Source organism: Scatophagus argus, chromosome 1 (assembly GCF_020382885.2).
Source record: "Scatophagus argus isolate fScaArg1 chromosome 1, fScaArg1.pri, whole genome shotgun sequence".
In the NCBI taxonomy this organism is placed as follows: domain Eukaryota; kingdom Metazoa; phylum Chordata; class Actinopteri; family Scatophagidae; genus Scatophagus; species Scatophagus argus.
In genome coordinates this window covers 27,919,413-27,935,048 of record NC_058493.1, presented here as the reverse complement: position 1 = coordinate 27,935,048, position 15,636 = coordinate 27,919,413, and the positions used below count along the sequence as shown (strand labels likewise).

The 15,636-nt window shown below is 41.5% G+C and overlaps 2 protein-coding genes across 2 annotated transcripts in view; one reads left to right on the top strand and one right to left on the bottom strand.

The window, feature by feature from the left end:
* The first annotated feature begins 9,003 nt into the window (after positions 1-9,003).
* Positions 9,004-14,211, top strand: LOC124063186 (interleukin-17C-like). Its single transcript, XM_046396580.1, has 3 exons — positions 9,004-9,233; positions 9,354-9,571; positions 11,236-14,211. Exons 1-3 carry the CDS (start codon positions 9,210-9,212, stop codon positions 11,468-11,470), a joined length of 477 nt encoding a protein of 158 aa, XP_046252536.1. The 5' UTR covers positions 9,004-9,209; the 3' UTR covers positions 11,471-14,211.
* Positions 14,212-14,966: 755 nt separating this feature from the next.
* LOC124063151 (beta-1,3-galactosyltransferase 2-like) overlaps positions 14,967-15,636 on the bottom strand; it is a 30,771-nt gene continuing 30,101 nt past the window's right edge. Inside the window, exon 4 of the mRNA XM_046396550.1 lies at positions 14,967-15,140. Within this exon, the coding sequence (XP_046252506.1) occupies positions 15,119-15,140 (22 nt within the window). The 3' untranslated portion in view covers positions 14,967-15,118. The remainder of the gene's footprint in view (positions 15,141-15,636) is intronic.

Sequence of the window (15,636 nt, the reverse complement as noted above, 5' to 3'; positions counted from 1 at the left end):
CACACAATCAGTCGGACCAGGAAGTGCTCACATCCTGTACTAATACCACACTGTAAACATACTACCTTACAGCTAAAAGTCCTGCGTTGAGATTGTGTAGAATAATAATAACAGGACAACAGTCACAGTGACAACAGTCACCCTTCACTTGAAGGGTGTCCTGTGACTGTTGTCCTGTTATATCTGATCTGTGATCAGCTGATCGGGACTCCTGCACCAACACACTGCAGGATTTTACTGTTGGAGCTTCTGGAGCTGGAGCAGCTTGATTTATAAGAAAACATGGTTGGAGAGACACAATATCCACAAGTGATAAGAAGGACTTTAAGGGTCTGTGGGTCAAGGAAATTTTTACAGTCATATTTGATAATTAGATAAGAGGCAGCCCTATCAAAGCCAGCTGAGCCCCACATGTGGCGTCACCGGTGTGTGAACGCCTTCTGCTCTGGTTGCCGGGGAAGCTGCAAACAGGCATCCTGAGCGCTGAGGTGGTGGTCTGGTGAGGGCAGCGTACGTGGGTGCACATGAACGTCATCATCACTGCAGGAGAAAGCCCTCACATGACGCATGTGTCAGGCCAGGAGGCTTGGCTATCTGCCTGGCAGGAGTTGAGGGAAATGAACTCTGGGCCCTTGTTGCTCTTCTATTGTTAAAACTGTGGGATACTCTGAAGCTACACGTCAGTTACTTTGGGTAAAATGAGCTGCTGCTGTGACTCAAGGTAAAAACATCAACATCCTCCTGCAAAGAAACAAATCAAACCGCACCCCAGGGCCGCACCCGATGGTTAATTAGCTGCAATTAACGCACCCAAAATAAATAAAAACTACATTCAACAGTCAGTGTCACTTTTCATCCATGTGTGCCCAGACTCATATAGTTTACACTATATAGACAAAAGTATCCAGACTCTCCGCTTCACAAAAGGAATACTGAACCCAAAGATGGCGCCCTTCCAGTCCAGTGCGAATTGCTGTCCTGACACACAGCGTAAAGTTTTTCTAGCTTCCTCCTGCTGGCACTGCTCACGAGTTCCTGCTTGGTTTGGACACTTTGTGATGATATCATTGCTTTTCTCAGCTCAAGGAAACTTCTACAAACATAAAACATCCATGGATGAAAAAAATTCACAAATTCAAAGAGTCACGACGCCAGAAAGCTCCTGCAATTTATATTCAGTTCAATTTAAATTTTTATCTTTTGCAGTCAAAATGTAAGTTTTAAACCCATAAAACTGATAAGAAAGTAACATGATATTTGCTCAAATTTTGTGTTTTTTCAGTGACATTTCGTCCCCGTCCTCTAAGTCTCTGCATGCCTGAACTGAGCGAAGGCCTAAATGTGAACACATGGGCTGCAGGGCTGTGGACGAGGGCAGAGGAACCATCACTAATCATCTTCGCCTTGGCGGCGTCGCTCTCGTTAAACAGATTTTTAATCACAATGGGACACATTTCAGCCCTCAACGAGCTGTCACCTTATCTGCTGCTCTGTCTTCTAATTTTCTGTCTACACAGGAAGTGGAAAAGCATTGTAAACACTGACTGCCTGTGATCACCTGCCAGCATTTTATCACACATCTCACCTTTATAATCAAAAGTACAGCATGAGTGTCAGACAGAGCCGGAAGACTTTTGTCAATAGCAGTCTGACAGATACTGATCGATCAGTTCTGCTCAGCTCAAATCTGCATCAGCCTCAATAAGTCAGATTTAAACACCGATGCATAGCTGATTATCATCCATCCATCCATCCATCACATAGCAGGGTTAAAAGTTGAAATTCATGTTTATACGGGAGCTTCCAGAACAACAGAGCAAAAATTAGCACAGTTTAGTGATTGTAACGGATTAATGTTAACGTTATTAAGTGGCCGCCATCGAATCGATGAACACCAGCTGCACGATTAGCAGCATTAGCATCATCAAACTTCAACTGTCTCTGCACAAACACTGAGCTGTTGGGACAACACAAAGTGAGCATCAGTTAGCTTAATCAGCTGGTTTAAAAAGCTAGCTGATTCTGAATGAAGTTTTGTCCAAACAAAATGAGAAACGAGTCCTGTTGATCTGATGTCTGCGGTGGATGTGGCGTCATCGGGTCACATGACCTCCTCATTAACGTGGCCGTGTGTTAAACAGGTGGTGTGAACCAATCAGGACTGAGACTTTTCACTTTTCTACTGCTGGTGATGGGAACTCAGGTTCGCATCAGCGAAACTCACAAAGAGATTAAAATTGTGAATCGCCTTAAAACTTAAAACAAACAAACAAAAAAATTACGATTTTATTTTTTGGGCAACTCTGTCATTCATCCTCCTGCTGGTCACCTTTGTGAGACTTTTATCCAGCTGGCAAGAAACTCGCTGATGCTCGTATTACATCCAGACCTGCATCAGGCAGGGCCTCCGGAGCACGACAACTGAGAGAATAATCCAGCAGAGGAATATTCCTGAGAGATAATCCAGCTGTTCGCTTTTCTGAGAGACTCGAGAAATTAATTATGTGCATGGAAAACGAGGGCAGCTGCTTCAGTGCGTATGCGTTTCGTCTTTTTTCTTCAAGGTTATTTCCCAAAAAAATAATAAAAATAAGAGCATGAAAAACAGTGAGTTGAGAGTTACTGTGCACAGTGACAGCGACGGACTCCTGAGCAGCTTGGCTGCAGGTAAGGATGGGCGGAGCCATCTCACCTGGCTGGCTGGATTCAAGTCATCGCCATCTCCATCTTTATCATCATCTACTTTTTAGTTTGCTTCTGCTTTTTGTTTTGCCTTCACAACACGCACACACACACATTCAACACTGATTGTAACCACCACTCATTTATTCATGGTGTTGCTCTGGTCTTAGTTTCAAATAAAATAATGTTTGAATTACCTTAAAACTTGCGCTGTTACTCCTGACGGCGTTTGTAGAGTGGGGAAGTCACCATAAACCTTAACAAATTCCAAGCTGAGAAGAGAAACAAGGTTATCAGTGATGACGGGAAATTCCTTCCCAGGTTCAACAATTTCCGTGTCACAGGTTCCAAAAACTAAAGAAAAGGAAAACAAAAAAGTAGAGAAACATGACATTTCCCTTTTTTTTCCCTCTTTTTAATGCAGAATTGGTGTGCTTTATTTCATGGGTATTTTAGGGGAAAACAGATAATCAGGGTTGTCGCAGCAACAAAACAGCTTAACCTCAAAGTAAAAATAGCCACACACAGCAGCCAGCAGCCAGCAGCCAGCTGCGGTGGCTGTGTGGTTGCATCAGACATGGCCGAGGCCGTCTTGTTGAGTCATGCAGTGCAGGACTGTGAACGCGCTCTGATGATAAGCTGTGTCTAAATAGAGGTGTCAGACATTTATACTGACGGGGAGGAGAAAGCTGCCACATTGCATCACCACACTGACATGATTGATGTCTGCGCTGAGGAATGTCTGAAGTGAAATTCGATCAAGGTCCAGGTGACTGCGGCGGCAAACACACAGCTGATGTGGGCTTCCGGTGAAACCGTCTTCCAGCACGCGGGGCAGCTCAGCGGGCTCTCGGTCACGCCTTTCCTCCGCAGGGGGCACTGACTGACCGAAGACCACTGCTGAAACTCAGCTGAGAGAAGCTCTGCCTTTGTTAAATAATGTGAGGTTACAACATTTAAACATCAAGGATTTTCCCCTGGATTTTGCCTCTCAGGAGACTCACAGATGGTGCTGCCTTCTTGCACAAATGCTGTGCACATGGAAGCAGCTGATTCATGCTCCATGAGACGTGTTTAAATGGTGACGCAGTTTTGAACCCAAACCACAATGTTTTCCTAAACCAAAGCAAGAGGTGTTCTAGCCACACAGTGAATGCAGAATAATTGTTAAACGGCACAGTTGGTCACAGGAAGTGCACAATGAGCCGCGCTTTCCGAGGGATAACTTCTCACATTACTGGAGTTTTCAAAAAGTCCTCCTAACTAATCTGCATTTTCAGGATAAGAAAATGAACATGCTTTCATTCACAAGATGCATTTCATTCAGTTATGCGCTCTTTGTGTTGAAGATAGTGATAATAAATGTTCCAATGCCACTTTGAACTGTTTGTCATTTTTCATAAATCACAGGAAGCAAAAGCTATTGTGCATTTTAAACAGCAATTCGCTTTCTTTGATGCACTAACTGTCTCATAGGTTACTTGTAACTTAGTATTTGTTAGATGACAAAAATAAAGTTTATATTTTTTGTGTAAGGAGCTGCAGATACGTGTTTACAGGTGAGATTTACCTGCTGGTAAGAGACAGCAGAAACGAATCAGTTCCTCTGCTGCTTGGAGATGCTGCCTGCAGAGCAGTTGCACTGGGAATGTCCCCAAAAGTCTCTCCACCCACCTGGACATTTGACAAAAAGTCCCACGTTAGACCAAAAGCATCTAGAAGTTACCGCAGTGTGTTTGACTTGAACCAACAGAAGTGTGTGTTCTGTTGTCAACAGCAAATCGAAGCCAACTCGTGTGTGCGTGTGTGTGTGTGTGTGTGTGTGTGTGTGTGTGTGTACGTGTCTGATTGTTACGCCTACCTGAGTTAAAACTGCTGTATGTGTGGGAAATCAGATGTGCAGAGCAGCCAATCGTGTTGCAAAATAAAATAAAACAACCTCAGGACATTCATGAGTAAGTTTCTGGTATTGTCTACAACTGGCACGAGGCCCACACAGCAGGTTATACAGTGTGATGTAATTCTTTCACGATGCTCTTATCTCCGCATTGTGCCTCTGATGTATTTGCATTATATCTGATTAAGCATTTCTTTGAGAGATTATTACCCACTGACGATTAAACAAGAACAATACATTTGTGTTTCACTTTGAACCAAAAGAGGAAAAGCAGTGAGAATTTATCCTCTGGAGAACCTCTGGAGCAAATTTCACAACAACCATCCAATAGTTGTGAACAAGTTTTATTCTGAACGCAAGCGGCAGCCTCATGGTTGTTTGAAGGCATGTAGTTTATTATCTGCTGTTCTCTGTACTGTCCTGTTTATTTTTAATGCTTCAAGAAGCTAAAGCTAATACATGTAGGCTGTGTGGCTCTGACCTTGGAGTCTCCCAGTGGTGAGGTTATAGTAAAAGAGACACAAAAATCCAAAAACTGACATGCTGAATCATTCCTGAGGACCGTCACTGCTGCTCACACCTGCACTACAAGATGATAATGTAAGTGGAAAATCCCCTCCAGCACTGAGCATTTACCTGCCTGGCTTCCTTATGGGAAGGCATCAAAAGACAGAAATAAAATCCAGAAAATCTAGCTCACCTGTGAGTCTTTCAGGAAGACTGCAGATCGGACAACATTTCTTTTGTACAAACATTCAAGGTCCCCAGAGGATGAAGTCAACTGACTTTTGTCTGGTCATCCCACACTTTTTTTCTGTAGTGTCACCATGATGCATTTGTGCTTTTGTGCAAAATAGCTTGGACAAAAAGCTAGAAAAACCACTTAAATACATTAATGTCTCCAGTACTTTCCCATTCCCATTAGTCTCAGCTGTATTTTGGACTTAGTTCGTTTTAGCAAATACTAGCATGCTAGTGTGCTAAATTAAAATGGAGAACATGGTAAACATGATATCAGAGCACATCCAGAATTTCTTAATGAGGAAGAAAGAGTAGATGTACATTATATGGATATTATATAAAAGTATTCGGACAGGGGCTGTTTCTCAGGGTTTGGGCTCGGCCCCTGACTCCCAGTGAAGGGAAATCTTAATGCTTCAGCACACCAAGACATTTTGGACAATGCTATGCTTCCAACTTTGTGGCAACAGTTTGTTGAAGGCCCTTTTCTATTCCAGCATGACTGTGCCCCAGTGCACAAAGCAAAGCTCCATAAAGACATGGTTGGATGAGTTTGGTGTGGAAGAACTTGACTGGCCCACACAGAGCCCTGACCTCAACCCCATCCAACACCTTTGGGATGAACTGGAACGGAGATTGTGAGCCAGGCCTTTTGGTCCAACATCAGTGTGTGACCTCACAAATGCTCTACTGCATGAATGGGCACAAATTCCCACAGAAACACTCCAACATGTTGTGGAAAGCCTTCACAGAAGAGTGGAAGCTGTTAGAGCTGCAAAGCTGTCTGTGTGTTTACAATGAGACGTCATTAAAGTCCCTGTTGGTCAAGTGGTCAGGCGTCCCAATACTTTTGTCTCTATAGTGTAATTATGCTCTTTGATCAGCGGTGGAATGTAATTAAGTACATTCACAAGATATCTGAATACAAAACACATGAATAGCTTATAAAATGTGTCCTGTTAAAGTCAGTACAACTCTAACAATTGGTCAATTAATCTATTGATGTGGTATATACATTTTACATTTTACAGTGTGGTATTAGTATTTCTATAGAAGGACATACAACAGACAGGGAATGAGACTGAGCTGGATACCTGGTGGCAGTGAATGTCGCATTTTTCACCACCTAAGACAGAAGACAGTGAGACTTCAAAATTAGACAGAGATAAAACAAATAAAACACAAATGCAACAGAGCAGAAGTGCAGTTAGAGGACAGTAATTAGTTGTAAAGTTGATCATAGCTTCTCTATCTTATATTTTTAATTACAACTGTGTAAAAATGCTTTTTCCTTATACATAGGATATAAAGTAGCCTGCAATCAAAGATATTCATAGATCAGTTTAACTTATGAGCCTGAGAGCCACATGGAGTTGAGAGTCAGCTCAGTTTACAAGTGAGCTGCCAGAAAATGAATTCACAGCAATGTTGATAATCAATTAATCACTTCAGGAATTGTTCTTTACGATTTGAGATAAAAGATGTAGAGATGATGAGCTTATTAAGATGGTGGTGGTTCCCAAACTCTCTGACCTTTGACCTCTTGTCACACTCTGGTGCAGGCGTCAGCGCCGTCGCCTTACAGCAAGAGGGTTCCAGGTTCGAATCCCGGTCTCTGCTTTGCCCCGAGGTGTGAGTGTGTGAGAGTGTGTGTGTAAGCGTGTGTGTGGTGACCAGTCCAGGGTGAACCTGGGACAGGCTCCAGCCCGACCCCTGATGGATCAGTGGGATAGAAAATGGATGAAAGGAAATAAAAGTGCAAGAAAAACTTGCAGTGCAATGTAAAATATGAACAAATGATGAAAGTGACATATTCAAGGATTCAAGGATTCAAGGAGCTTTATTGTCATTTCACACACGTAAAACATGAGTGGAACGAAATTAGTTTCCCCGGTCCCAGTATCAGCCCAGTTTCTTAACAAAATAAATATAAATATAAACAATGCTATATGCTATCTTGTCATTGGAGGGAACTCACTCCAACGAAATTCGTGCTCTGCATTTAACCCACCCAAGTGACGTGCACACACACACAGCAAACCCGGGGCAGTGGGCGACCGCGTGCAGCGCCCGGGGAGCAGTGGGGGTTAGGTACCTTGCTCAAGGGTACCTCAGCCATGGACACCGGTACGGGGAATCGAACCAGCGATCCTCCGGTTACGGGTCTGACACCCTAACCTAACTATTTTATATATGTATGATTTATACTTGATACTCAGAGGGATAAATGATGATGATGTAATGATATAAAGTTATAATACAAATGCCGTACATTAATAAACATTCAAATATGTCTGTTTACAACTTATTATATATTTACGTTGCTTTTTGATGATTGATGATAAAAAAGGGTTAAAGTCCACATAACTTGTGTTTATTGAAGCATTTACAGACTTTGTTTTTATTGCGCTGTGAATGTTAAAGTCAATGTAATGTTAAATGAAAACATTATGGTCACATTACTGTGTATTGAAACAGCTTAAACTGCCCTTCAGTAATGTGTGAGTATTCCCTCCACCACTGATCTCCACCTGTCTGTCCCTTGGATGTCCTCCTCACGTGTATTTTCACTGTTTCTATGTGTACTTGTTGCCGTGGATCCAGCAGAAAGGACAGTAAGTGCTTGTGGACCTTGACCCACAGCCAGAGCAGCTCACATATAACATGATGACACATTCCTGCTGTGACGCAACACCACACTCCCCCGCCTCCTCTGAACCTGGCTCTTATAAGTGTTTTGCAGCCTGGATTTAGAAACAGAGAAAAAAACTTCGTCATGAAAACAATGAGCTCTCTCGCTTCCCTGTGGACAATTCACAGTTAATTTCATGATCAGGTTAAGTTGCCTGTTTGTGCACGTTTTTGCCCATTTACATTTACATATAAAGTTTAATGTTGAATGTATATTTTTAGATGATTGAGGCCCGATATGTTTACGTTTGGTTGAACGTTCACTCATGCAATGTCTGCAACTCCAAACTCAAGGTACTGAGTACCTGTGTCAGGTATGGCTCATAACAACTGGCGACCAATCAGTTGGAGCACCCTTCCTCATTATGCTAACATTTGGAAATAGCACAAAGTACAGCAGCAGGCCTACAACAGGTGAAATACTCACCTGAGACAGCTCTGACATCACTTCCCGTCTGTTCCGCTGGTGTCTGTGCAATCTCTCTCTTAGGTTTTAATATGGTTTTCTTGCATTGCAAAAGTTTTAAAATTTTCTGATGAGGTGCTCCAAGAACACTATATAGACAAAAGTATTGGGACACTTGACCATCACACCAACAGGGACTTTAATGACGTCTCATTGTAAACACACAGACAGCTTTGCAGCTCTAACAGCTTCCACTCCTCTGTGAAGGCTTTCCACAACATGTTGGAGTGTTTCTGTGGGAATTTGTGCCCATTCATGCAGTAGAGCATTTGTGAGGTCACACACTGATGTTGGACCAAAAGGCCTGGCTCACAATCTCCGTTCCAGTTCATCCCAAAGGTGTTGGATGGGGTTGAGGTCAGGGCTCTGTGTGGGCCAGTCAAGTTCTTCCACACCAAACTCATCCAACCATGTCTTTATGGAGCTTTGCTTTGTGCACTGGGGCACAGTCATGCTGGAATAGAAAAGGGCCATGAATAGGAGTGTCTGATTACTTTTGTCTATATGGTGTATTTAAAAACACAACAATTTACTTTCTCACAGGAGACAGGCGCCGCCCATGCGCAGTGGGGCGGGTCCAGATGCTGACGTTTCTCCATGTCAGTGATTTAGCAAGAAGGAAGTACTTTGCTTTAGGATTTTCCTTCCACAAACCTCCACATATAGAGACTGGTATAAATATGTCAGGTCCAATGGAGCTGCTGGTCACAGTCAAACTCGTCGGGGTTCAAGATGTTGGGGGTCAGTCAGCTGATGGTAATACTCAGTGCGAACCAGAGGGAGCGCACTTTGCTTCAGAGAAAGTTGTTGAAGTTCATACCTGAGGCGGTTTTGTGACCACAGCGTTTCAAATGTTTTGTTTTGAATTGTTTATAGTTGGGCCTCGGCTCGCTGCTGATCTTCAACCACCGCGCTTCCTCCACTAGATGCGTCGACGTGAATGCGTTCAACAACAGAGCTACCAAGCTTCAGGTAATGCTGAAGAGCCTGAGCGGAAACGTGCCGCTGCGGGACGCCACGACGTGCGAGCAGGCAGCCAGAGAAATGCGCGACGGTGCGCTGAGCCACCGCGCGCTTTCCCCGTGGAAGTTCAGGTATGCGAGCACCTGCAGCGAGCACAAATCACGTCAGCATTTTAAGCTGATGTGAAAACAGTGATATTCGGTATGTCTTTCAATACCGCAGCTGAAGGAAAGACCAGTCAGGAAAATGGGATTTTTTTTTAAATTAACACTACTTTTTAAACTTTTCTGACAGTGCTACACATCTGTAATGCATCTGTAATATGTTATAGTTTTGTTCAGAATTTCTGTATTTTTTGATTGTCCCAAATGTAAAAATCATTCATTCAAAGCTGTACTTAATTTAAAAGCATCAGCATCAAAATGTACTTAAGGTACCTAAAGTATAAGTACACATTATGCAGAATAGCCCGAGTCAAGTCATGCATATTGTATTGTTTTGTGGCAATGATTTGATACTTCATTTCAGTACTTTGACAGCCCGGCTATCACAACAGTAGTGGAGGAAGTACTCAGAAGTTTTACTTAAGGAAAAATGCCAGTACTACAGTGCAGAAAATACTCTGTTAAAACTAAAAATCATTGTTTAAAACTGGGCTTGGTTCAAAAGTATCAGCATCGAAATATAGTAAGTATATATGAAGTACAGTATAAGTACTCATTGTGTAGAACAGCCAGCCACAAAACAGTGTTCATCATGTCATTGGATTCTAATCGCTGATCTGTGAATTTATTCTTCGCTTTGATGGTGCAGCTGGTAAGCGTGGAGCTCACAGTATAAATACTTCTTCAATACCACACATGTAAAACAACTCCCACATCTGATCGAATCAACAGAACTGAAGTCACAAACGGCTGCTGGCAGGACCTCGCTCATCACGTCTGTGCTCAGCTCAGCAGGAAGACAGCTCAGTTCTGCAGTGTTTGGCTGAGGGAGCTAACAGCTAACGACGCTAATAGCTTACAGCGGAGCCAAACACAGCAGGACTGAGAGTGTGTGATCAGAGGAGCATGTGGTTCTTGTGCTCAGCTTTCTGAAGGAGCTGAGGCTGCCTCCGTGTTTTCCTGGAGAGGCTTGACCCTTTGAGTGGTCTAACCTCCTGGAACTATTGGACAGACTGGTGTGAACTTATTCCTTTAAAATCTGTGTATGTCTCCTTCACGTCTGTCTGTATTTTTTCAGGGGATACTAGGCTGACTTTGTTAAAAAGTCAGGTGAGGCGGTTCATAGGTGACAGGTGATAGTGTCATGACTGGGTTTGAAGGGGACATCTTCGAAAGGCTCGGTCGTTCACAACCAGGGATTGGGCGAAGTTCCCCGCTTTGTCAAACACCCTGACCGTCTAAAAGATGTTACTACGTGAGGCGGCGTTTGTTTGCATTCTGTTTTTATGTGCGTTTTATGTGCGTTTACCAGCCTTCTTGGATCAGGGCTTGTTTTAAGAGTTGAAAACAACTGTGAACTTATCCTTTAAAAGGAACTGAGCTGTTGTTAAACATATCAGCTCTACCTGGTCTGGGCTCAGCCCTGTGCTTTATCGTCACTTAGAGCAAATTCAACTTGCTGCACAAATCAGAGCACATTAAGACGCTTGTCAGAAATTCAGCTGTAGAAAATGTCACGTCACAGTTCACAGAGGAAAACTAAAGATGGCAGATTCATCGTGATTAGTCCAGAGCTCGTTCGCTCGTGATTCTGTGAGCTGACGATGTCCGTTCTGTCTGTCTCCGATCAGCCAAGACCGAGACAACAACAGGTTCCCTCCTGTGATCAACGTTGCTGAGTGCCTTTGTCGGGGCTGCATCATCAACCAGCGTGAAGAGCTGAGCTACAACTCCGTGCCTGTTTATACAACGCTGATGGTCCTGAGGAAAACTCGGTGCCCGAGTGACTCCAGCAAGTATGAGGTGAAAAAGGATTTTATCAGAGTCCCTGTGGCCTGCACTTGTGCTGTGCCCAAATACGGATGATGATCGAAGAATCAAACAGTCGGTGCTGATCTCTCTCTTATTAACCACATTAATCTATTTCTATGTGATGTATTACAGTGTCATTAGTCAGAGTTATTTATCACAGTTTTATGTTTGTTTGTGGAAAATGTTAGTAGGAATCACTGATTTTAGAAATGTCAGTTTAGAAGGTGCTCCATGCAGGGTCACAGTGAAACCAGAACTCTGGGGTCATTTCCAGAAGTAAGAATTTAAAATCACATATCACATTTATCTAGACACGGATAGCAGACTTAGCCATGCTAACAGCATGGCATAAGGGATGGCAGTGTAAGTTCAGCAGTCAGTCATGACATTTCAGCCCCCCTTTATAGCAAATAACTAATTAAAACCAAACTGATCAGAAAAATTAACATTTAAACATAAATCAGTGTGATAAGAACTACATAAAATGACAGAAAACATCTCTGGAAAAATTTATTTGACGTGTACTATGAGTTATGCGTTTGGCTCGTGTCCCCTCTGCTAATCAATGATGCTTATTGCATGTATGTTTCTATCAGCAGGATGGTTCTCCCTTGTGAGGTCCTGCTCAAGGTTTCTTCCTGTTAAAAGGGAGTTTCTCCTTGCCACTGTGTGCTTGCTCGGGGATTCAGGCTCTGGGTTTCTGTAAAGCACCTAGAGACAGTTTTGACTGTAAAAGGTGCTACATAAATTGAATTGATTTGAATTACTAACTAAGGATTGCTAAGGGGTTTATGAGCTGTACTGCAGCCGGCCACCAGGGGGCGAGGCAAATGTTTTGGCTCCACTTTCGGGGAGCTCTCATGAATTTCCCCACTGTGGGACTAATGAAGGCCTACCTTCTCTTATGTTAACATAATGTTAGGCTACACCATTACTACTAACTAACATTGTTGTTCGGCTTAATTGTATTTTCTGTTTACTTTGAAAGGTGTGCAGGAGTGAGAAAATGGCTAAAACTAATGTGACAGACTGTTGTGACAGTCAGTAAATTGTTTGTCATTTTCCTTGCCCCACACTGATGCAGAAATACCAGTGATTATTATATATATTTATATATTGTGTAAACTGCATATTACTCCATATACTATAAGCATTTTAACTCTCAAGTAAAAACACTGATTCTCTGGTTAAAAGGTTGCTATGACCTCGTGAACGGGCACTGCAATAGTTTATTCAAATCGCCATCTTTTCAGCCTTACCTAAGCAATACTTTCACACAACAGCAACAACAATATGCTCTTCACTGGATGATATACTTTTGTAGTAGTTTGCACCGATCAATGTGAAAAAATGTATCATCATATGACAGCAGCTAGAAATAAAACAGTTAAAAGAGTAGTTTTACATTAGTAGACATTTTGGGAAATACACTCTTTAACTTTCTTGTCAAGAATTAAATGAGAAGATCAATACGTTTCTGCACAAATGAAGTCACAGTTGGCACACGCCGCCAGCCAGTCGCAGGGCTGACACACACAAAGTCAGACAGACCACACACACTTACACCGAGAGGCAAAGTATGCACAGGGAGAACATGCAAACTCTGCACAGAAGGACCCAGACCGGGATTCGAACCCTGTTGCGGTGAGGCGACGGTGCTAACCATTGCTCCACCATGCCACCCCATGTAAATACTCAAGTACAACAATTGAGTAAATGTATTTAATTCAAGCGCCTCTGAAGCTGGCTAGTTGATATTTATTATACGCCAGATGTAAAGAACAGAACCTGTTGCCTTTGCACAGAGACACGCTGGCTGTTTCCAGTCTTTATGCTAAGCCAAGCTAACCGTCTCTGTAGCTTCACATTGAACTGACACACATGAGATCCTTATAATCTCATTCTCCGCAAGAAAGTGAATAAGTGCATTTCTCATAATGTCAAGCTGTTTCAGTGAAATCGGACAGTATTAGGCACATGCATGTTATGCACACGTAATGTGTACGCATACACAGGTTACTTTAATCCTGAAACCACACTTTGATGAATTACTTTAGCACTGTAAGGGTCCCATTAGACAGAGGACGACACTCTTTTTTTGTTTGAGCAACAAGAGCAAATAAAAGAAATGGTGCAGTGGGTTTTTATAAACTGTGGCACATCAACTGAATAGTTTGAATTAAAGAATCTACACTACACTGCACTAATTTGCATCCAGGCCATCTGTTTCTTGTTCAAGTTGTAATAAATGTGCACTTTAAGCAGCTAGCAAAAGCCCGTCTGATCGGTCCTGAAAGCATCAAACTCCTCATTGAGTACTGGAGCTTGTTAAAGTTTTGTGGTGTGGGATTTAAATGAAGTAAGCCTCATAAGGCTAAATGTGAAGATTCCTACAGGGATTTTATCATTCTCTCAGCGAGGTTTTTTTTTTATATATGTTTTTATTTATACAGTATTTTTTATTGTGATCAAAGGTAATTTAGATTTGATCACTGTGAAGGGGCCAGTAAACTAAGCTGTGTTTGTTTTAAAACTCTATGAATGTTGGTCTCTGTTGGACAAAAGGTGTAAGACGCCTCTGAATGTCAGATTTGTTCCTTGGCCCAAGTGAAGTAGTTGAGTTTAGGATTATTATTTTGTCTTGTTTGAATTGTGAAAGCATGAACAATTGACTTCTTTGCTGCTGCTCATTTCGTCTGAAATATTTGTTCAACTCTGTCCATATTCTTTTTCATTTGCAACCATGCACTTTTTTTAACCAAAAATAATTTACCTAAAATAAAGAGTTTCTATGAGTCACGTGTCCTGTTTTGTCTCTTGTAGAGTCAAGCAATTTTATTCCATTCTCTTTCACGTAAAAATACAATCAGAAAATAATGTGATCTATAAATGACGGATAAACGGATAGACAGATCAAATTCAGAATAAGAATATTACAGCATATTATAACAACCAATCAAATATATGAAACAGAGAGTATGACAAAAAACCTTAGTGTCCTCTGTAAGTATAACAAGGTATCGATATACACAACAGGAAGTAGGCAGTGGTGAAAAAAGTACTTTGATCTTGTACTTTAGTGAAAGTACACAGCAAATTCTAGCCTTTGGAATAAACTCCTTGAGTTAAAATCAATTCAATCTGAGTATACATGCGGGGCCATCGAATAGGCTAAAGAGTTAATGTAACTAGAGTTGAATTTTTACCCCTTTTTTAGAGTAAAATTGAACTCTTCCTGGTGTTAAAATCCTAATCCCATACAGAGTAAAATGTAACTCTAAAACTAAGTCAATTTTAACTTGAGCTGTGTTAAGAACCACACAGTTAGTTAGTTTAATTAACACTTTCAAAGAAGACTATAAAAATATTTACAACCAAACTTACACCTATTTTGTAAGCAAGAAACATTCTTAATCTAATAACTATACATATCGTTGATTACTTGCAAAGTGCATTTCTTAGTCAAGAATCGCGCCTAAATAAACAGTGAATAAATACTGTCCATCACAGACTGATTCATTTGCCATCCACGAGACAGACAATGTGTGTCTGTCAGAGTTTTGACAGTCTTGCTACAGACCAGTCAAATCTGAAGATGTTCCTGTCTCGAGACAAACATGACCCCCCCCCTCAAAGACTCTGCTTACCACATGGAGTGGGGGTCACATATTCTGTCAGGTTGGAGAAGTCAGCCACAGTCGGTCAGGTATGAACAGTTCCTGAACTGAAATGCACGCACATGCAACACATACAACTTAATGTTCATTTTAACAGATAAAATACTGTACATTGGAATTCTGCTCATCCACGAGTACATAATCAGACATTTTTGTCTGAGTCAAGATACAAATCTACATTTTCTTTGAGTAAAAAGTACAAATGATTAGCATCAAAATACACTGTATACTTAGTACTCATTATGCAGAATGGCATATTTTAGAATAATGAATATTATTATATATATTGATACCTTCATGTGTTCATCACTTTAATGATGATGGTTTAACTATTTAATGTAGTTTATCTGCATTTAAGCTTGTGAATTTCCCTTTGGGGATCGATAGTTTTACCTTAATAATTAATAATAATAATAATTTATTTGTCAATTATATTTGTATTAATCCAAATCTGAAAGGGAACTAAAGTTGTCAAATAAATTTAATTGAATAAAGTGAAGTTAGTAATCAATGGCGACGCCAAATTATTTGACAACTTCAGCT

What these genes read in the sequence shown, in the direction of transcription:
- LOC124063186 (XM_046396580.1), top strand. Translation starts at nt 9,210, where the DNA reads ATGTTGGGGGTCAGTCAGCTGATG. An exon ending in TGGGGGTCAGTCAGCTGATG is followed by an intron (nt 9,234 to 9,353) that starts GTAATACTCAGT and finishes AATTGTTTATAG; the next exon opens with TTGGGCCTCGGCTCGCTGCT. An exon ending in CTTTCCCCGTGGAAGTTCAG is followed by an intron (nt 9,572 to 11,235) that starts GTATGCGAGCAC and finishes GTCTCCGATCAG; the next exon opens with CCAAGACCGAGACAACAACA.